Here is a 22071-nt window from a genome sequence, read left to right as displayed (position 1 = left end):
TGCTCCCCCAGCCCTCTCTCCTCTTTGGTCTTCGATCATGTATTGCTTGCTCAGCCACCCCAGCTGTGCCAGTTTTGAAACATCAACTGGTTTTTTTTGCTTTGGTGAAAAACCAAGAGCACCTGGTCGACTGCTTTTAGGCAACCCTACTGTATGCATGGGGCAACTGCATATAATGCATTGTGTGCCTTGATGTACAACTGTAGTAAGACAAAAAGCAACACTAGATGAAAAAAAGGACAACTCAAGTACCAAAACTGGACAACTTCAGTGTTTGTTAGCAGATAAAGGGTGCAACTACTCAACTGTTTTGTGCCAAAAACCCTAGGAAAACCTCATTGTATGCATGCAGCAACCGGGGGGTAATGAACTGTGTCGATTAAAACAACATATGACCAGAAAATGGGCACTCTAGTATAAAAAATGGGTAATTGATGTGCTGTTTAGCAGACAGATGGTACAAACCCAGCCAACCCCTAAAAAATATTGTTTCTGTAAACATGAAGCAACAATATTGTATTCATTGAGACAATTGTATGCAAAAAATATCAATGTGCAGGACCATTGCGCAGCTTTGGGCATCATAGCTGTGAAAAAAGTCTAGAGTTGCCTTTATAAGGACTATAGAACTGGCCAACTCTATTTTTAAACACATGCAAAACTCCTATGCTGATTTAAGGTGCATTTTGCATCAGCCAAAATAAAAAACACATGAAGTATATAAGCATAAAAACTCATGTTAGAACAATAGTAGTAGCATGCGTGTGCTAAAAACACAATTTTTGCGTTTCACTATCGTTCTCGCCGAGACACAAACGAAAAAAACCCACATTCATGTACTTTGCTACATTGCAGATGGTTCTCACTAAAAAAAGAGTATAAACTACACCAAATATAGGTCTTCTGCCCCCTGGTAAGCTCTCCGTCAGATGCACCTTCTTTCCATCATCAAACATTGTGATTTTCTGCTACTGAAAAAAGGAGCAAAAAATGTAAAACATTGTGATTTGCCGCTATATATGGGTGTCATACTGCTAGAAACATAAAAGGTAGAAGAAAAAAAAGAAACATAAACTTTTTGACAATAATGAATAGATAAGTTGCCTCTGTTTAACTCTATAGTTTCCCAAACAACTGCTTGTAGTTGGTCCTTTTATTCTGGAACTAATGTCTGCAACAGATGATGCAATGTGATGGGCTAACACATAGTTTGTTGCAGGTTTATGTGGTGACAAAAAAAGACAATTAGTAGCTGGAAAAAAGATGATTGATCTGAATGAACCGTCACTTGACGTAGAATCCGTCAACATTTCAGTTGAGTTGGGTACACCCTTCTTACATGCAGGTTATGAGCAGGAGGATCACCATTTGGAGGAGGGGGTTGGTGAGTCCCCTGACCCTAACATTGGCTCTAATAGTACTCATGTCCCGAACAATCATGTCCCTGCTCCCCCACCTATGGTTGCTCTTGCTAATGCTTTAGTTGATGAGACACATGAGTTGGAAGACGAAGAAGCTGGGTCACAGCCACATCAACCTTATGTTGGCATGCGCTTCGACACATTAGTCGATGCGAGGGAACACTACAATCGCTACGCTTTGATGGTGGGGTTTTCAATCAAGTCGAATACGTCTTACAGGTCAGCCTACACGGGCATGCTTGAAAAACAACAATTCTGGTGTAACAAGTTCCGCAAGTCGGTGGAGAGGGTTGGGGTCTCGTATGTTGTCTCGTCGAGCAAAAACACTACATGCCTGAGCTCACTTGAACAAGATGGTGAAGAGGATGGCGAAGAACTGTAACACCCCGGATGTAACTTGCCATATTTGTAACTCCGACTCTGCCATTTTCGGCTTTAAGTTATGAGATTCCCTTCGTGGTTGGGTTTTGTCTTCGTTTTGCATTTTGTTCATGTCATGCATTTCATATCATGTCATCATGTGCATCTCTTTTGCATACGTGTCCGTCTCATGCATCCGAGCTTTTTCCCCGTTGTCTGTTTTGCAATCTGACACTCCTACATGCACCGTCGTTCCCCTTTTCCTCTTTTCATGAGCGGGTGTTAAACTTTCTCGGGATGGACCGAGATTTTCCAAGCGGCCTTGGTACACCACCGGTAGACCGTCTGTCAAGTTCCGTTCCATTTGGAGTCCGTTTGATGCTCCAACGGTTAACCGGGGAACCGCAAAGGCCTCGTGTGTGTTACAGCCCAACACCCCCTCCAAAACGGCCCAATAACCCTTCCAAACCTCTTCCATGTCCTCCGCCGTCGGATCACGATCGCGTGGGCGAAAACTACACCCCATTTGGACACTCCTACCTCCTCCTACCTATATATATGTGCTCCTCGTCCAAATTCCGGGTCCAAAACCCTAATTTTCGTCCCCCGCCGCCACCGGACGTGTCCGTCCGGGCCGGACACCCGCGCCGCCGCCCGAACAAACCAGGAGCCGCCACGCGTCCCCGCGCCGCCCCACTTCGACGCGGCCCGCGGGACCCAGATCCGGCCCCCGCGGCCCGTTGACCGTGCCCCGCAGCCCGGCTGCGCCCCGCGCCGCTCCTCCAGTGCGCCGCCGCCGCGCGCCCGACCACCGCCATCGTCGCCGGCCACCATCTCCGGTGAGCGCCACGCCAGAGCTCCGCCGCCGCGGACCCCGCGCCGCACCTCCCCGGATTCGGCCGGAACCCCCTCTCCTTCCCCAACTCCGGCAACTCCCTCCTCCACTCCGGCCTCGTCTCCACCACCGCGACCTCCAACTCCAGCGGGTTGCTCCGGCCATCTTCGTTTTCCGCGTCAGATCCAAACCTAGATCTAGAAGGTTGACCCCGAAATAATCCTAAGTCATTTATTTTTGCATTCTGATGCCCTGTTCGTGATGCCATAACTTCTTGCATGTAGCTCCATTTTGTGCGTGCAATATGTCGAAATGTTCATCATGATGTGCTCTTCATTTTGTTCCATTGTGGCATGCTTGTTTGAGTCCATATTTATGCCCTAATCACTGATGCAAGAGTGCTATAAATTGTTAGGTGCTGATTCTTATCAGTTTAGGGTGATTTGTCATTTTTGTTACATTTGTTGTGTGCTTCATATGGGCATGAGCTCTACATGTGTTTTGATCTATGCCATGATTGAAGGAAATATGCCCTAGAGGCAATAATAAAGTTATTATTTATTTCCTTATTTCATGATAAATGTTTATTATTCATGCTAGAATTGTATTATCCGGAAACATAATACTTGTGTGAATACATAGACAAACTAAACGTCACTAGTATGCCTCTACTTGACTAGCTCGTTAATCAGAGATGGTTATGTTTCCTAACCATAGACATGTGTTGTCATTTGATTAACGGGATCACATTATTAGGAGAATGATGTGATTGACATGACCCATTCCATTAGCTTAGCACCCGATCGTTTAGTATGTTGCTATTGCTTTCTTCATGACTTATACATGTTCCTATGACTATGAGATTATGCAACTCCCGTTTGCCGGAGGAACACTTTGTGTGCTACCAAACGTCACAACGTAACTGGGTGATTATAAAGAAGCTCTACAGGTGTCTCCAAAGGTAAATGTTGGGTTGGCGTATTTCGAGATTAGGATTTGTCACTCCGATTGTCGGAGAGGTATCTCTGGGCCCTCTCGGTAATGCACATCACATAAGCCTTGCAAGCATTGCAACTAATGAGTTAGTTGCGAGATGATGTATTACGAAACGAGTAAAGAGACTTGCCGGTAACGAGATTGAACTAGGTATTGAGATACCGATGATCGAATCTCGGGCAAGTAACATACCGATGACAAAGGGAACAACGTATGTTGTTATGTGGTCTGACCGATAAAGATCTTCATAGAATATGTGGGAGCCAATATGAGCATCCAGGTTCCGCTATTGGTTATTGACCGGAGACGTGTCTCGGTCATGTCTACATTGTTCTCGAACCCGTAGGGTCCGCACGCTTAAGGTTTCGATGACAGTTATATTATGAGTTTACGAGTTTTGATGTACCGAAGGAGTTCGGAGTCCCGGATGAGATCGGGGACATGACGAGGAGTCTCGAAATGGTCGAGACGTAAGGATCGATATATTGGACGACTATATTCGGACATCGGAAAGCTTCCGAGTGATTCAGGTATTTTCGGAGGTATCGAGGAGTTACGGGAATACGAGGAAGAAGCAATGGGCCTTAATGGGCCTTAGTGGGAAGAACCAGGAGGTGGCGCGCGCCCCTCCCAAGCCCAGTCCGAATTGGACAAGGGGTTTGGGGCGCGGCCCCTCTCTCCCTTCCTTCCCCTCTTCCCCCCTTTCCCCCTTCTCCTAGTTGGACTAGGAAAGGTGGAAACCTACTCCAACTAGGAGTAGGAATCCTACTCCTCCTTGGCGCGCCCACAAGGGCCGGCCGGCCTCCCCCTTGCTCCTTTATATACGGGGGCAGGGGGCACCCCATAGACACACAAGTTGATCCTCGTGATCGTTTTCTTAGCCGTGTGCGGTGCCCCCTTCCACCATATACCTCGATAATATTGTAGTGGTGCTTAGGCGAAGCCCTGCGATAGTTGAACATCAAGATCGTCACCACGCCGTCGTGCTGACAGAACTCTTCCCCGACGCTTTGCTGGATCGGAGTCTGGGGATCGTCATCGAGCTGAACGTGTGCTAGAACTCGAAGGTGCCGTAGTTTCGGTGCTTGATCGGTCGGGCCGTGAAGACGTACGACTACATCAACCGCGTTGTCATAACGCTTCCGCTGTCGGTCTACAAGGGTACGTAGATCACACTCTTCCCTCGTTGCTATGCATCACCATGATCTTGCGTGTGCGTAGGAAAATTTTGAAATTACTACGTTCCCCAACAGTGGCATCCGAGCCTAGGTTTTATGTGTTGATGTTATATGCACGAGTAGAACACAAGTGAGTTGTGGGCGATATAAGTCATACTACTTACCAGCATGTCATACTTTGGTTCGGCGGTATTGTTGGACGAAGCGGCCTGGACCGACATTACGCGTACGCTTACGCGAGACCGGTTCTCCTGATGTGCTTTGCACAAAGGTGGCTAGCAGGTGTCAGTTTCTCTAACTTTAGTTGAACCGAGTGTGGCTACGTCCGGTCCTTGCGAAGGTTAAAACAGCACCAACTTGACAAACTATCGTTGTGGTTTTGATGCGTAGGTAAGATTGGTTCTTGCTTAAGCCCGTAGCAGCCACGTAAAACTTGCAACAACAAAGTAGAGGACGTCTAACTTGTTTTTGCAGGGCATGTTGTGATGTGATATGGTCAAGACATGAAACTAAAATTTTATTGTATGAGATGATCATGTTTTGTAACCAAGTTATCAGCAACTGGCAGGAGCCATATGGTTGTCGCTTTATTGTATGCAATGCAATTGCGCTGTAATGCTTTGCTTTATCACTAAGCGGTAGCGATAGTCGTGGAAGCATAAGATTGGCGAGACGACAACGATGCCACGATGGTGATCAAGGTGTTGCGCCGGTGACGATGGTGATCACGACGGTGCTTCAAAGATGGAGATCACAAGCACAAGATGATGGCCATATCATATCACTTATATTGATTGCATGTGATGTTTATCTTTTATGCATCTTATCTTGCTTTGATTGACGGTAGCATTTTAAGATGATCTCTCACCAATTATCAAGAAGTGTTCTCCCTGAGTATGCACCGTTGCGAAAGTTCTTCGTGCTGAGACACCACGTGATGATCGGGTGTGATAGGCTCTACGTTCAAATACAACGGGTGCAAAACAGTTGCACACGCGGAATACTCAGGTTATACTTGACAAGCCAAGAATATACAGATATGGCCTCGGAACACGGAGATCGAAAGGTCGAGCGTGAATCATATAGTAGATATGATCAACATAGTGATGTTCACCAATGGAACTACTCCATCTCACGTGATGATCGGACATGGTTTAGTTGATTTGGATCACGTGATCACTTAGAGGATTAGAGAGATGTCTATCTAAGTGGGAGTTCTTAAAGTAATATGATTAATTGAACTTAAATTTATCATGAACTTAGTCCTGGTAGTATTTTGTAAATCATGTTGTAGATCAATAGCTCGCGTTGTTGCTTCCCTGTGTTTATTTTGATATGTTCCTAGAGAAAATTGTATTGAAAGATGTTAGTAGCAATGATGCGGATTGGATCCGTGATCTGAGGTTTATCCTCATTGCTGCACAGAAGAATTATGTCCTTGATGCACCGCTAGGTGACAGACCTATTGCAGGAGCAGATGCAGACGTTATGAACGTTTGGCTAGCTCAATATGATGACTACTTGATAGTTTAGTGCACCATGCTTAACGGCTTAGAATCGGGACTTCAAAGACGTTTTGAACGTCATGGAACATATGAGATGTTCGAGGAGTTGAAGTTAATATTTCAAGCAAATACCCGAGTTGTGAGATATGAAGTTTCCAACAAGTTCTATAGCTAAAAGATGGAGGAGAATCGCTCAACTAGTGAGCATGTGCTCTGATTGTCTGGGTACTACAATTGCTTGAATCAAGTGGGAGTTAATCTTCCAGATAAAATAGTGATTAACAGAATTCTCTAGTCACCATCACTAAGTTAGTAGAACTTCGTGATGAACTATGATATGCAAGGGATAACGGAAACGATTCCCAAGCTCTTCGTAGTGCTGAAATTGACGAAGGTAGAAATCGAGAAAAACATCAAGTGTTGATGGTAGACAAGACCACTAGTTTTAAGAAAAGGGCAGAGGGAAGAAGGGGAAGTTCAAGAAGAACAGCAAGCAAGTTGCTGCTCAAGTGAAGAAGCCCAAGTCTGGTCCTAAGCCTGAGACTAAGTGCTTCTACTGTAAAGGGAGTGGTCACTGGAAGCGGAACTACCCCAAGTGATTGGCGGATAAGAAGGATGGCAAAGTGAACATAAGTATATTTGATATACATGTTATTGATGTGTACTTTACTAGTGTTTATAGCAACCCCTCAGTATTTGATACTAGTTCAGTTGCTAAGATTAGTAGCTCGAAACGGGGGTTGCAGAATAAACAGAGACTAGTTAAGGGTGAAGTGACGATGTGTGTTGGAAGTAGTTCCAAGATTGATATGATCATCAACGCACACTCCCTATAATTTCGGGATTAGTGTTGAACCTAAATAAGTGTTATTTGGTGTTTGCGTTGAGCATTAATATGATTTGATCATGTTTATTGTAATACAATTATTCATTTAAGTAAGAGAATAAATTGTTGTTCTGCTTACATGAATAAAACCTTATATGGTTACACACCCAATGAAAATGGATCATTGGATCTCGATCGTAGTGATACACATATTCATAATATTGAAACCAAAAAGATACAAAGTTAATAATGATAGTGCAACTTATTTGTGGCACTGCCGTTTAGGTCATATTGGTGTAAAGCGCATGAAGAAACTCCATGCTGATGGGATTTTGGAATCACTTGATTGTGAATCACTTGGTGCTTGCGAACCATGCCTTATGGACAAGATGACTAAAGACTCCGTTCTCTGGAACAATGGAGCGAGCAACATATTTGTTGGAAATCATACATACTGATGTATGTGGTCCGATGAATATTAAAGCTCGTGACAAGTATCATTATTTTCTGACCTTCACAGATGATTTAAGCAGATATGAGTATATCTACTTGATGAAACATAAGTCTGAAAAGTTCAAAGTATTTCAGAGTGAAGTAGAAAATCATCATGACAAGAAAATAAAGTTTCTACGATCTGATCGCAGAGACGAATATTTGAGTTACGAGTTTGGTCTTCAATTAAAACAATGTGGAATAGTTTCACAAACTCATGCCACCTGGAACACCACAGCATAATGGTGTGTCCGAACGTCATAACCGCACTTTATTGGATATAGTACAATCTATGATGTTTCTTACCGATTTACCAATATCATTTTGGGATCATGCATTAGAGACAGCTGCATTCACGTTAAAAAAATGGGGCACCATCTAAGTCCGTTGAGACGACACAATCTGAACTGTGGTTTGGCAAGAAACCAAAGTTGTCATTTCTTAAAGTATGGATTGTGATGCTTATATGAAAAAGTTTCATCTTGATAAGCTCAAACCCAAATCGGAGAAATATGTCTTCATAGGATACCCAAAGGAGACTATTGGGTACACCTTCTATCACAGATCCGAAGGCAAGACATTCGTTGCTAAGAATGGATCCTTTCTAGAGAAGGAGTTTCTCTCGAAAGAAGTGAGTGGGAGGAAAGTAGAAAACTTGATAAGGTAATTGTACCTTCTCCCTTATTGGAAAGTAGTTCATCACAGAAATCTGTTCTTGTGACTACTACACCAATTAGTGAGGAAGCTAATGATGATGATCATGTAACTTCAGATCAAGTTACTACCGAATCTCATAGGTAAACCAGAGTGAGATCCGCACCAGAGTGGTACGGTAATCCTGTTCTGGAAGTCATGTTACTAGACCATGACGAACTTGCGAACTATGAGGAAGTGATGATGAGCCCAGATTCCGCGAAATGGTTTGAGGCCATGAAATCTGAGATATGATCCATGTATGAGAACAAAGTATGGACTTTGATGGATTTGCTCGATGATCGGCAAGCCATAGAAAATAAATGGATCTTCAAGAGGAAGACGGACGCTGATAGTAGTGTTACTATCTACAAAGCTAGACTTGTCGAAAAAGGTTTTTGACAAAGTTCAAGGTGTTGACTACAATGAAATTTTCTCACTCGTAGCGATGCTTAAGTCTGTCCCAATCATGTTAGCAATTGCCACATTTTTATGAAATCTGGCAAATGGATAAACAAAACTACATTCCTTAATGGATTTAAAGAAGAGTTGTATATGATGCAACCAGAAGGTTTTGTCAATCCTAAGGAGCTAACAAAATATGCAAGCTCCAGCGATCCATCTATGGACTGGTGCAAGCATCTCGGAGTTGGAATATACATTTTGATAAGTTGATCAAAGCATATAGTTTTATACAGACTTGCGGTGAAGCCTATATTTACAAGAAAGTGAGTGGGAGCACATTTTTGATAAGTATATGTGAATGACATATTGTTGATCGGAAATAATGTAGAATTATTCTGCAAAGCATAAAGGAGTGTTTTGAAAGAAGTTTTTCAAAGAAAGACCTCGGTGAAGCTGCTTACATATTGAGCATCAAGATCTATAGAGATAGATCAAGACGCTTGATAAGTTTTTTCAATGAGTACATACCTTGTCAAGATTTTGAAGTAGTTCAAAATGGAACAGTCAAAGAAAGAGTTCTTGCCTGTGTAACAAGGTGTGAAATTGAGTAAGACTCAAAGCCCGACCACGGCAGAAGATAGAAGGAGAATGAAAGTCATTCCCTATGGCTCAATCATAGGTTCTATAAAGTATGCCATGTTGTGTACCTATTATATACCCTACACTGTTTTTGGCAAGGGAGTACAATAGTGATCTAGGAGTAGATCACTGGACAGCGGTCAAAATTATCCTTAGTGGAATAAGGAAATATTTCTCAATTATGGTGGTGACAAAAGGTTCGTCGTAAAGAGTTACGTCGATGCAAGCTTTGACACAGATCTGGATGACTCTAAGTCTCGATCTAGATACATATTGAAAGTGGGAGCAATTAGCTAGAGTAGATCCATGCAGAGCATTGTTGACATAGATATTTGCAAAATACTTACGGATCTGAATATGACAGACCCGTTGACTAAAATTATCTCACAAGCAAAACATGATCACACCTTAGTACTCTTTGGGTGTTAATCACATAGCGATGTGAACTAGATTACTGACTCTAGTAAACCTTTTGGGTGTTGGTCACATTTCAATGTGAACTATGGGTGTTAATCACATAAAGATGTGAACTATTGATGTTAGATCACATGGCGATGTGAACTAGATTATTGACTCTAGTGCAAGTGGGAGACTGAAAGAAATATGCCCTAGAGGCAATAATAAAGTTATTATTTATTTCCTTATTTCATGATAAATGTTTATTATTCATGCTAGAATTGTATTATCCGGAAACATAATACTTGTGTGAATACATAGACAAACTAAACGTCACTAGTATGCCCCTACTGGACTAGCTCATTAATCAAAGATGGTTATGTTTCCTAACCATAGACATGTGTTGTCATTTGATTAACGGGATCACATTATTAGGAGAATGATGTGACTGACATGACCCATTCCATTAGCTTAGCACCCGATCGTTTAGTATGTTGCTATTGCTTTCTTCATGACTTATACATGTTCCTATGACTATGAGATTATGCAACTCCCGTTTGCCGGAGGAACACTTTGTGTGCTACCAAACGTCACAACGTAACTGGGTGATTATAAAGCAGGTGTCTCCAAAGGTAAATGTTGGGTTGGCGTATTTCGAGATTAGGATTTGTCACACCGATTGTCGGAGAGGTATCTCTGGGCCCTCTCGGTAATGCACATCACATAAGCCTTGCAAGCATTGCAACTAATGAGTTAGTTGCGAGATGATGTATTACGAAACGAGTAAAGAGACTTGCCGGTAATGAGATTGAACTAGGTATTGAGATACCGACGATCGAATCTCGGGCAAGTAACATACCGATGACAAAGGGAACAACGTATGTTGTTATGCGGTCTGACCGATAAAGATCTTCGTAGAATATGTGGGAGCCAATATGAGCATCCAGGTTCCACTATTGGTTATTGACCGGAGACGTGTCTCGGTCATGTCTACATTGTTCTCGAACCCGTAGGGTCCGCACGCTTAAGGTTTCGATGACAGTTATATTATGAGTTTATGAGTTTTGATGTACCGAAGGAGTTCGGAGTCCCGGATGAGATCGGGTACATGACGAGGAGTCTCGAAATGGTCGAGACATAAAGATCGATATATTGGACGACTATATTCGGACATCGGAAAGGTTCCGAATGATTCGGGTATTTTCGGAGGTACCGGGGAGTTACGGGAATACGAGGAAGAAGCAATGGGCCTTAATGGGCCTTAGTGGGAAGAACCAGGAGGTGGCGCGCGCCCCTCCCAAGCCCAGTCCGAATTGGACAAGGGGTTTGGGGCGCGGCCCCTCTCTCCCTTCCTTGGGAGCTCCTAACCGGCGCCTTCAGCGCCGGTTTCGCGTTCTGGCGCTGAAGCGTCGCGCTACTGGGCCGGCCTAGGTGAGCTTCGACTGAACAGTAACCACGACGCGAAAAAAGTGAACGTGAAGAAAAAGCGCGATAGCTAGGTTTCGAACTCAGGATCTTAGTCCTTTTTCTCCAAAACCTAACGCGAGAACCACTAGACCAAACAGGTTCTGTTGTTTTGTTACTAGGAATAAGTTATACTTAACCGTTATTTAGTGAAACATTAACTAAATCTGAAAATTAGTTGAAAAGTTCATTGATTTTGAAAAAACAAGTTCATCAATTTAGAAAACTAGTTCACCATTTTTTAAAAGTTCACAAAATTTTAAAACCTTTCATCGATTTTGAAAAAAAGTTCAGCGGTTTTGAAAAAAGTTCATAGAATTTTAAAAAAAGTTCATCAATTTAAAAAAAAGTTCATGGAATTTGAAAAAAGTTCATCAAAATTAGAAAAAGTTCATTGAATTTCAAAAAAGTTCATCGGATTTGAAAAACGTTCATTGATTTGAAAAAATAGTTCATTGATTTAAAAAAAAGTTCATGGAATTTGAAATAAAATGTTCATCGAATTAGAGAAATGTTCATCAAATGGAAAAAGTTCATTGAATTTGGAAAAATTTCATCAGATTTAAAAAATAGTTCATCGGATTTGAGAAAATAGTTCACCAAATTTGAAAAAAATTCATCAATTTTGATAAAAATTCATTGAACTTGAAAAAAGTTCATCGAATTTGAAAAAAAGTTTACGAATTTGATAAAAAGTTTGCGCGTTTAAGGAAAGAAAAAAAGAAAAGGAAATGAGAAAAGAAAAATGAAAAAAGAACAAGAAAAAAACACCCAGAAACTGACCAGCGAACGACCTAGATAAAGATTAAAATAATGGAAAGAATGTATTATGCACAAGCTGGTCGTTATCCTGGTGGTTAGTGCGCTGCACTCTCAATCGCTCGATCAAAGGTTCGATACCTCGTTTACGCACCTTAGTTTTTTTGCCTCGAATAATATTACTCAGAAACGGGCCGGCCCAGGCGGCGCAGGGGTGTGCGCCCGTTTGCGCCGTTGCCTGTAACGGGCGCCGTTTAAGAAATGCCCCCTTTCTTCCCCCCTTTCCCCCCTTCTCCTAGTTGGACTAGGAAAGGTGGAAACCTACTCCAACTACGAGTAGGAATCCTACTCCTCCTTGGCGCGCCCACAAGGGCCGGCCGGCCTCCCCCTTGCTCCTTTATATACGGGGGCAGGGGGCACCCCATAGACACACAAGTTGATCCTCGTGATCGTTTTCTTAGCCGTGTGCGGTGCCCCCTTCCACCATATACCTCGATAATATTGTAGTGGTGCTTAGGCGAAGCCCTGCGATAGTTGAACATCAAGATCGTCACCACGCCGTCGTGCTGACAGAACTCTTCCCCGACGCTTTGCTGGATCGGAGTCCGGGGATCGTCATCGAGCTGAACGTGTGCTAGAACTCGGAGGTGCCATAGTTTCGGTGCTTGATCGGTCGGGCCGTGAAGACGTACGTGTCACACCCTGCATTTTGTAACACTTCATTTGCATTATTAAAGCATGAAAATTTGGACCAACAAAAACTTTTGCATTATTTGGCTTTTATTTGGAGTTGGTTTTCTCTCTGTGTTTTCAAGTGCTCTTTAAAGTCAACACAACTCCACCTTCTATACTTCATCTCCTTGCCCCAAACTTCTGCCCAATGATCATGCCATGTGTATAGAGCAATATAGTATTTTCTTACAAAAATAATTTGGCCAAAAAGTATTTTTCAAAAATTAGTTTTCCAAAAACCCCTGGATTGAGGTTTGCACTGCAAGTACCTGATTTGGGGTATGAAAAATATTTAAAAAGGTATATTTGAAACCTATTAGATATAGGATTCCCATAAAACCCAAAAATATAATTTTAAAAGTCATTTTCCTATTTTATTTAAAGGCTTTTTCTTAAGGCCATAAATGGTCTTTAATAGGGAAAAATTATTTTATTGATTCAAAAATATTTGACAAAAATCAGGGAAACTCAGTGGGCATATATTTCCCATATATAAGAGTTTCAACACATGGTCATGTTCAAAATATTTGACAAAACCTCCCAAAACCATTTCTGCTCATTTCAAGGATTTGAAATATTTCTACAGGAAATATTTCCATAAAAATCCAAGAAAAATCCAGCAAGTCACAAATGCATATTGTGATGATCTTGAAAAGCCTCAGTTCAATCAAGGTCATTTTGGTCCACCAAAATGCCCCATAACCCTTTCTGTTCAGAACCTAATTTGAGCAAGTTTGTACTACCAACTTTCTCTCCTTGACCTCAACTTTTGTGAGCATGTTCAAATCCCCAAATTATGACACTACACCAAGTGGTGCATCAAGGAGAATGGAATTGCATGACTAGATCTTGGAAAACCCATTTCTGTTGATTTCTAGGGTTTACCAAAGTTACACTGGCAACTTTTCCCAAATGAGCTCAAATTTGGTGGCACACCCAATTTCTAAGTGTCATTCCATCCTGTTAAGTATCATGGCTATTGGAGTTCATTTTCTTTCCCAAACCAACAACAAACACCTTCTGCCATTTTTCCAAAAACACCATTTTGACCACTAAAACTATTCTCCTTGAGCTCAACTTTTTACCACAGCCCCTCCTAGACCTCCTCTACCTCCAGTAACAATGGCTGCACCTCAGTTCAATGATGGAGGGGTGAAACCACTTCATTTACCCCTCTGGACAGCCCCTGTACCCCTCTTCTTCACCTCCCTCCTCACTCCAGTGGCCAACCATGGCATCCAATGCTTCCTCCCCTTTCTTTACTACTCCCTAGCACTACTGGACACAAGTGGCCGCGCCCACTTCCCCTTTTTTTATGCCATGGCATGCCATTTGGGCGCTCTGGAGCGCGCTACAGTGCGCTCCCGCACTGTAGCCGCCCCCTTCCAACCGCCTCCGGCCACCTCGGGCCTCCCCAGCGCGCCCGATGATGCGCCTCAATGTCTGCAACACGCCACGGTGCTGTCCCCTTCCTCTCTCCTCCTCCCCGCGCCTCCGCGCTAGCAAACAGAGGCCGCCCAAGCGCGCCAATGGTGCGGCTCACACGCGCACGTCTCTGACCCCTCCCCGCTCTCTCCCTTAGCTCCCCTCGGCGTAGTCCACGCCCAGGAACACCCCAGACATGGCGCCAGCTCCTCCCGAGCCCTGTGGCAACGAGCAGGACCTCGCCGGCGCACGGGTCTACGGTGAGCCGTGGCTTGCCTACTTAAAGGCCTCCCCGAGCCCCCCTCTCCTCACCACTTGCTCTCTCACTCCCCTAAACACCCCCCTACACCACTCACCCCTCTCCAGACAAGCCCGAGCTCGAGAATCGAGCTCGAGCTCCGCCGCCTCGGGTCGCCGTCGATCCCACGATACAGGCCTCCCCTGCTCCTCCTCTGCCTCGGTCTGGAACCCCCGAGCACGCCTGACCATTTCCCCCTTCTTCCCCGCCTCTTTCGCAGTCGGAAACGGCTGGAGCCGTCGACGCTCGAAGCTCCTCCGCCGCGAACCTCGTCGCCGGCGAACCAGGCCACCCCGGCGACCACCTCCACCTCCATCCGAATGGCGGATCCTCCCTGAGCACAACGGTACCACCCACGCACCCTCCCGTGCCCTGTATCGACGCTGGCGAGCTCGTCGTCGCCCCTGTACAGAGGTAGACGATGACGGCCGTGGGCCCTGACCGTCAGTCTCACGCCCTGATGGGTGGGACCCACCCGTCAGGTTTAAACACGCACGCGCGCACCGGTTCACTGCATCGGCTGAAGGCGTATTTCGCCTTTACGCCTTCGACATGGCAGCCTCGCGTGGGCTGAAACCCATCTGGGCCTGCTGCACTGTGGCCCTTCTGGCCTAGTTGCACAGTGCTGCTTCTCCTTTTTCTTTTTTTGGATACTTGCAAAAATTCCACAGGATTAAATATTAACCCAAATGCAACAATTCGAGTTCCTAAAATCTTGTAAAAATCCCACCTATTTAATGGTGCAACTTTCATTCAAATCCAACCCACTTTTATGTATTGTTCAAATTTAAATTCAAATTTGAGTAGTTTAATCTCTGTTTGGAAATCCATATCCCCTCTTATACAACTCCAAATCCAAAACTAGGAATTTTCCCCTTCTTAGTTTTCAACCTAGTATTTAACAAAAATAAGTTGACATTTTTCTGAGCACTTTGGTTTTTCTGTTTTATTATTGCCTTATTTTTCTTGTTATTATTTTGCGACGATAGATTGCGTTGCAGACGAAGGAGTTGGACTAGAAGACTTTGAAGACCCAGAAGACTTTGTTGAGCCAGGCAAGCAGCCCTTTGACCATGTCTACGAAACCCTTTTTATGCATTTCATATAGCACCTTATTATTGTTGCATCAGAATCATGATGAGAGGGTAGCCACTTTGGTGGGTTGCCTTCATTTCCTCCTTGTTGATACTTGCATAGTGCATGACCCTACCTCCTTATGAGGGTTATGCCGGTGGGAATAGATAGGATGCTAAGTAGTGCTACGCAAAAGGGACGGGTATATGCATGGTGATGGAGACAAAGTATTTTCAAAAGGACTTTCCGAAAACCCCGTCGGGTGCCACTTATGCCCGAGGGAGATAATGAGATGGGTAACCACTTGATGACGAAGTGGTGTACCGAGGCAAGGGTGTGTGTTGTTTTCGAAAACGGATTAGATTTAAGATTTGTCGACTGTCCCAACCTTACATGCGCAACCACTCTACCCTTATATGGGAAAGGGCATTATTGATTACCTAGGCCGATACTAGCTTGGAGCCCACATTACTAGTGAAGGGAGAGTTGTTGGTGCGCTCTCTCGGGACGGGTCGTGCCAGGTAGGGCGGCCATGACTGTTTTCACAGGGCACCGGATACACCGTTGTGTCCCCTCTCGGATGTTACGATCTCGAGTGAGTCTCGTATGATGTATATCGAGAGGATACGGAACAACGAGTGGACTCCTTGTTAGTGTCGTCTAGGGAAAGATAGTGATCGGGTGCTTACCCCGGGTACTTGAGGTACCGCGGGTCGTGGATGACACGGAAGTTCCCCGGATCTTGTGGGTAAAGTGTGCAACCTCTACAGAGTGTAAAACTATTCGAATAGCCGTGTCCACGGTCAAGGACAGTTGGGCGGTGCTGCTTAAACTACGTCCACGTGTTTACAAACCAGTGTGTGTGTTGGATAAGTGGGAAGAACTACTTGGGTCAAGTCAAGGACTTGACATGATTGAGTTGGGTTGGTGCCCACTCTATTTATGTTGATATCTGTAACCCGTCCTCATGGTTACTTAAATTCTCCTGATGCATGTCTTACACGTTGTTGAACTTGTCATTGCACTCAAAACTAGCTTTCCGCAAAAATTTACCTATATCATGCATTGTTGTATCTTGGACCAAAACATGGGTTGCTTGCGAGTACATTCAAAGTACTCATTGGCTTGCCACTGGTTATTTAATTGGCCAGGCATGGAAGAACAGGAGTTCGAAGAAAAGTTCTTTGAAGACAAACATGCGAACTAGGACGCTTCCCAGTCAGAATGCCTGTAGGGTTAAGGCAGATGGCATGGGTTCTACTTATCAACGAAGATTTCCGCTGCTTGTGTTTCATTCGATGTTCATCCCTTAAGGCTTTATCAATGTAAGACTTGACCATAATGGTCATAATTTGTGTAAGACGGTATGTATGGATGTAAGACTCTTGTTATTCAGCTTCTGTGTGTTCAGTGAGCATTGATCTCTGGGATCACTGTACACGTGCATTCGGTGATCTCGACTTATGAGTCAGGGTCCCCACAGTACGACTACATCAACCGCATTGTCATAATGCTTCCGCTGTCGGTCTACAAGGGTACGTAGATCACACTCTTCCCTCGTTGCTATGCATCACCATGATCTTGCGTGTGCGTAGGAAATTTTTGAAATTACTACGTTCCCCAACAATGACATCTTTACAGGGGTGCTTGCCATGTATTTTTGTGATCAATGTGGTGACTAGCACAAGCATGCAAAGTAGCCTTCATGATATTGCTGATTTCAGGGACTTAGGATTTTGCTAAGTCATTTCCCTGTTGTTATGTTTATGTCATGTAACCATGATGCTACAGTGAGATCCATGCTAGTTTTAAGTTGCTTCAGTAAGGATGTTTTGGACATATGGTTGTGCTCTATCCATCCATGCCCCTGTTTGCAATTATGGAGTGCCCTAGCATGTCTTAATCTTGCTCTACGTTTGCTATAAAATGTTCCTGGCAGATTGTTTACATGTTAATCAATTTTGCCATGGTTGTTGTAGTTGATCCATGCATGCTATGAACTCGCTCTTGCCATGGTTAGCTTCATGAACATGTATTCTTGCTGTTAGTATGCTTATCTTGTCATGTAATGCCTTGTGGTGAGTGAATCAAGCTTGCAAAGATGCCTTCATAACTCTGTTTATGCCATGCTCTGTTTTCTGCTAAGTCTGAAACTATTAATAAAACTTGCTATGTTTACATGGGTGCCATCATATCTTCTGTGCCTTATTGGCTCATGATCAGTAAGGGATTTTTGTTCTATGCTTCGAGTAGATTCATGCCATGCCTTTGTTTACTATGATAAGTTCCTGTAGCATGTTGTTCGCTTGCTCTAAACATGGCTTCCTGATGTTATTTTCCTGACATGTTAGTATTTTCACTAAGTCTGTAATGCTGATATCTTTTGCACTTTTGCCATGCTTGTTTGAACCTGCTCTTCTGTGTTTTAGCCATAGCTCAGTGTTCATATTTTGTCAAGCATCTTGAGTAGATCACTTCCATGTGATTTGTTGTTATGTTGGAGTGTAGTAGCTTAGTTTCTTGTTGCATTCTAGTTGGCATTGTGATGTTAATCGCAGAATTGTGCCATTCTTGTTTCGCTTGCCATTTGCAAACCGTGCATCCGATTCCGGCGATCTTTATATCGATTTCGACCGAAATCATCTCATCTTTCCAGCGGCACACTTGGTTTGCCAAGTTAATGCTTGGTTCAAACTTTCCCTTCCGAAGCACGCATATGCATTGCATATCACATCCCGCATGTCATGCCATGTTTTGCATCATGTTGCTTGTGCATTGCACCGTGATTGATTGTTGGTCCTTTTGCTTGTGTTCTTGCTTTGGGTAGAGCCGGGAGAGGAGTACGTGATCGAGGAACCTATTGAGTACGCTTACGAGGATCAAGCTTTCGTTAACTCTGAGAACTTTGCAGGCAAGATGACCATACCCTCGAAATCACTTCTATCTTTGCTTGCTAGTTGTTCTCTCTATTGCTATGCCGCGTTACCTACCACTTGCTATATCATGCCTCCCATATTGCCATGTCAAGCCTCTAACCCACCTTTCCTAGCAAACCGTTGTTTGGCTATGTTACCGCTTTGCTCAGCCCCTCTTATAGCGTTGCTAGTTGCAGGTGAAGTTGAAGTTTGTTCCTTGTTGGAACATGGATATTGTTGGGATATCACTATTATCTCTTATTTACTTTAATGCATCTATATACTTGGTAAAGAGTGGAAGGCTCGGCCTTATGCCTGGTGTTTTGTTCCACTCTTGCCGCCCTAGTTTCCGTCATACCGGTGTTATGTTCCTTGATTTTGCGTTCCTTACGTGGTTGGGTGTTATGGGAACCCCTTGACAGTTCGCCTTGAATAAAACTCCTCCACCAAGGCCCAACCTTGGTTTTACCATTTGCCACCTAAGCCTTTTTCCCTTGGGTTCCGCGGACTCAAGGGTCATCTTTATTTTAAACCCCCGGGCCAGTGCTCCTCTGAGTGTTGGTCCAACTTGTCAGTCGTCGGTGGCCACCAGGGGCAACTCTGGGTTGGCCTACCGGAAGCTTGGACAATCCGGTGTGCACTGAGAACGAGATATGTGCAGCTCCTATCGGGATTTGTCGGCACATTCGGGCGGCTTTGCTGGTCTTGTTTTACCATTGTCGAAATGTCCTATAACCGGGATTCCGAGTCTGATCGGGTCTTCCTGGGAGAAGGAATATCCTTCGTTGACCGTGAGAGCTTGTGATGGGATAAGTTGGGACACCCCTGCAGGGTTTTGAACTTTCGAAAGTCGTGCCCGCGGTTATGGGCAGATGGGAATTTTTTAATATCCGGTTGTAGAAAACTTGACACTTAACTTAATTAAAATGAATCAACCGCGTGTGTAGCCATGGTGGTCTCTTTTCGACGGAGTCCGGGAAGAGAACACGGTCTCATGTTATGCTTGAACGTAAGTAGCTTCAGGATCACTTCTTGATCTTTATTAGCTTCTCGACCGTGCTTTGCTTCTCTTCTCGCTCTCTTTTGCGTAAGTTAGCCACCATATATGCTAGTGCTTGCTGCAGCTCCACCTCATTACCCTTTCCTACCCTTAAGCTTAAATAGTCTTGATCGCGAGGGTGTGAGATTGCTGAGTCCCCGTGACTCACAGATACTTCCAAACAGATGCAGGTGCCGATGATGCCAGTGCAGGGGACGCGACCGAACTCAAGTGGGAGTTCGACGAGGATTCGGGCCGTTACTATGTGTCTTTTCCGGATGATCTGTAGAGGAGCCCAGTTGGGTCGATCGGGAATCTAGCAATTGGGGTTGTCTTTCTTTATTTTGGTTCCGTAGTCGGACCTTGATTGTATTCTGGATGATGTATGATATATTTATGTATTGTGTGAAGTGGCGATTGTAAGCCAACTCTTTTCCCTTTCTTATTCAGTACATGGGATGTGTAAAGATTACCCCTCTTGTGACATGCCTACCATGCGGTTATGCCTCTAAGTCGTGCCCCGACACGTGGGAGATATAGCCGCATCGTGGGTGTTACAAGAACACACTTACAAAAAGAAGAGGAAGCGAGATACTATAAAGCAAACAAAATTCCCTGCTAAGATGGTGGTGAAGCTTATAGATGGCGGATGGGAGGTTATCACTTTTGTTGTAGATCACAACCACCCACTGATTGACAAGCCATCACTTTTGGAATACCTCCGTTCTCACCAAGGCATCCCGCCTGAAGAGAAAAAAATTCTGACTCTCCTTAACGACTGCAACTTGACATCAGGTACAACAAAAAAACTGCCCACACCACCCCCTTCTCATTAAATTAATCTTTGCTACTGGAGAAGTGTTGCTTATTCCTGCCTCAAGTACTTGGATTTCTTTTCTATCCTAGTATAAACTGCTTAGGATTCATCAGTGATCCTAATCAGAAAAACCTGGTGAGGGAGTCCTGGATTAGGGGGTCTCCGGACAGCCGGATTATATCCTTTGGCCGGACTGTTGGACTATGAAGATACAAGATTGAAGACTTCGTGTCATGTCCGGATGGGACTCTACTTGGCATGGAAGGCAAGCTAGACAATACGGATATGTATATCTCCTCCTTTATAACCGACCTTGTGTAACCCTAGCCCCCTCCGGTGTCTATATAAACCGGAGGGTTTTAGTCCGTAGGACAACATACAATCATACCATAGGCTAGCTTCTAGGGTTTAGCCTCTCTGATCTCGTGGTAGATCTACTCTTGTACTACCCATATCATCAATATTAATCAAGCAGGACGTAGGGTTTTACCTCCATCAAGAGGGCCCGAACCTAGGTAAAACATCGTGTCCCCTGCCTCCTGTTACCATCCGCCTTAGACGCACAGTTCGGGACCCCCTACCCGAGATCCGCCGTTTTTGACACCGACATTGGTGCTTTCATTGAGAGTTCCTCTGTGCCGTCGCCAGAAGGAAGGATGTCTCGTCTCATCTTTAAAGACGGTACTACTGTTGGGGGGAGCTTTGGCTATCGGCCAAACTCTCCGGCTAGGCGGTTTCATCATGACCGCCTGTTCGGCTGCCACACCGACGATGACTTCTCGGGTCACCGAAAACAACCTCCACGTCAAATCGGCACTCGCCGAACAAATGGATCTAACGGAGCTCGCCTCCTTAAACGAGCTCTTGGATCACATCGCCGCCTTGGGAGTCGCTACGGACTATGGTCGGATTGGGCTTAAACCCAATCAAAGGGAGATTAACTCTCCACCGGTCACCCATCATATTGCAGTGGTGGAGGAACAATGCGGCGACCTTTCCTCTATCTTGAGGACCAACTATGTCCGGATTCCCGAGCTCTCCGAGCCGGACGCCCGTTCACGGGAGGACAACATCCAATCCCTGAACTTAGAGTCAGGCAGCGGGCCAGGATTATCAGGTAACACCTCGGAACCGGAACTTCCAAAATTGGAAACTCCTTGGCCCCTGGATCCCAGATTAGGTAAGGGTTCGGATTCAACTCCACCCACCCACCCAAACATAAGCGATCTTTCCCACATCAAGCAAGAGCCCCAGGAAACAATATATCACTATTGGGCCAGATTCCTCCTTGCGATGAACAAGGTTAAGGACTGTCGCGAGGAAGACACAATCCTATTTTTCTGCAATAATTGCACGGACAAGGGAATCCTTAACGCCATAAATCGCCATGAGATAACACACTTCGCTGACTTGGCGTCCATAGTACGAAAGTACTGTGCGATGGAAAGTGCCTGGAAAACCGAAACAAGCTTTTGGGATAACCTGGCCCTGAATACAAACCCAGTCTGCAATAAAAGGGTGCATGATCACAATACATCCGGGTCAACTACCAAAAAGCAAAAACCCTCTACAGGGCATGGAACCGTACTGGAGGGATGGCTCAAAGGACCCTGCAAAATTCATAGTACAACGGATACAATACCAACGCGCAGCCTTAGAGCATGTTGGATACTTCGACAGGTGGCCAAAAGTGGTGAGGATCTTCTTATCCCAAATACCATAGAGCACCATCCCATGGATAACAATACGGTGTTAACAGTCTTCGAGACCTTTGCGTCAAATAATAGGCGCAAGCGAACATT

General features: G+C 44.5%; 1 protein-coding gene across 1 annotated transcript in view; it reads left to right on the top strand.

Annotated features, from left to right (window-relative positions):
- Positions 1-1228: 1228 nt before the first annotated feature.
- The window catches only part of LOC147970541 (protein FAR1-RELATED SEQUENCE 5-like), a 74034-nt gene continuing 53191 nt past the window's right edge, over positions 1229-22071 (top strand). The window contains exons 1-2 of the mRNA XM_087523477.1: positions 1229-1789; positions 20008-20247. Coding sequence (XP_087379603.1) covers positions 1264-1789; positions 20008-20247 — 766 coding nt within the window. The 5' untranslated portion in view covers positions 1229-1263. The remainder of the gene's footprint in view (positions 1790-20007; positions 20248-22071) is intronic.

The sequence above is a fragment of the Triticum urartu genome, chromosome 5A (assembly GCF_056163025.1).
Source record: "Triticum urartu cultivar PI428250 chromosome 5A, HENAU_Tu73, whole genome shotgun sequence".
Lineage (NCBI taxonomy): Eukaryota > Viridiplantae > Streptophyta > Magnoliopsida > Poales > Poaceae > Triticum > Triticum urartu.
Note: the sequence above shows the minus strand (reverse complement) of the source record. Positions and strands in the feature narration are given on the sequence as shown.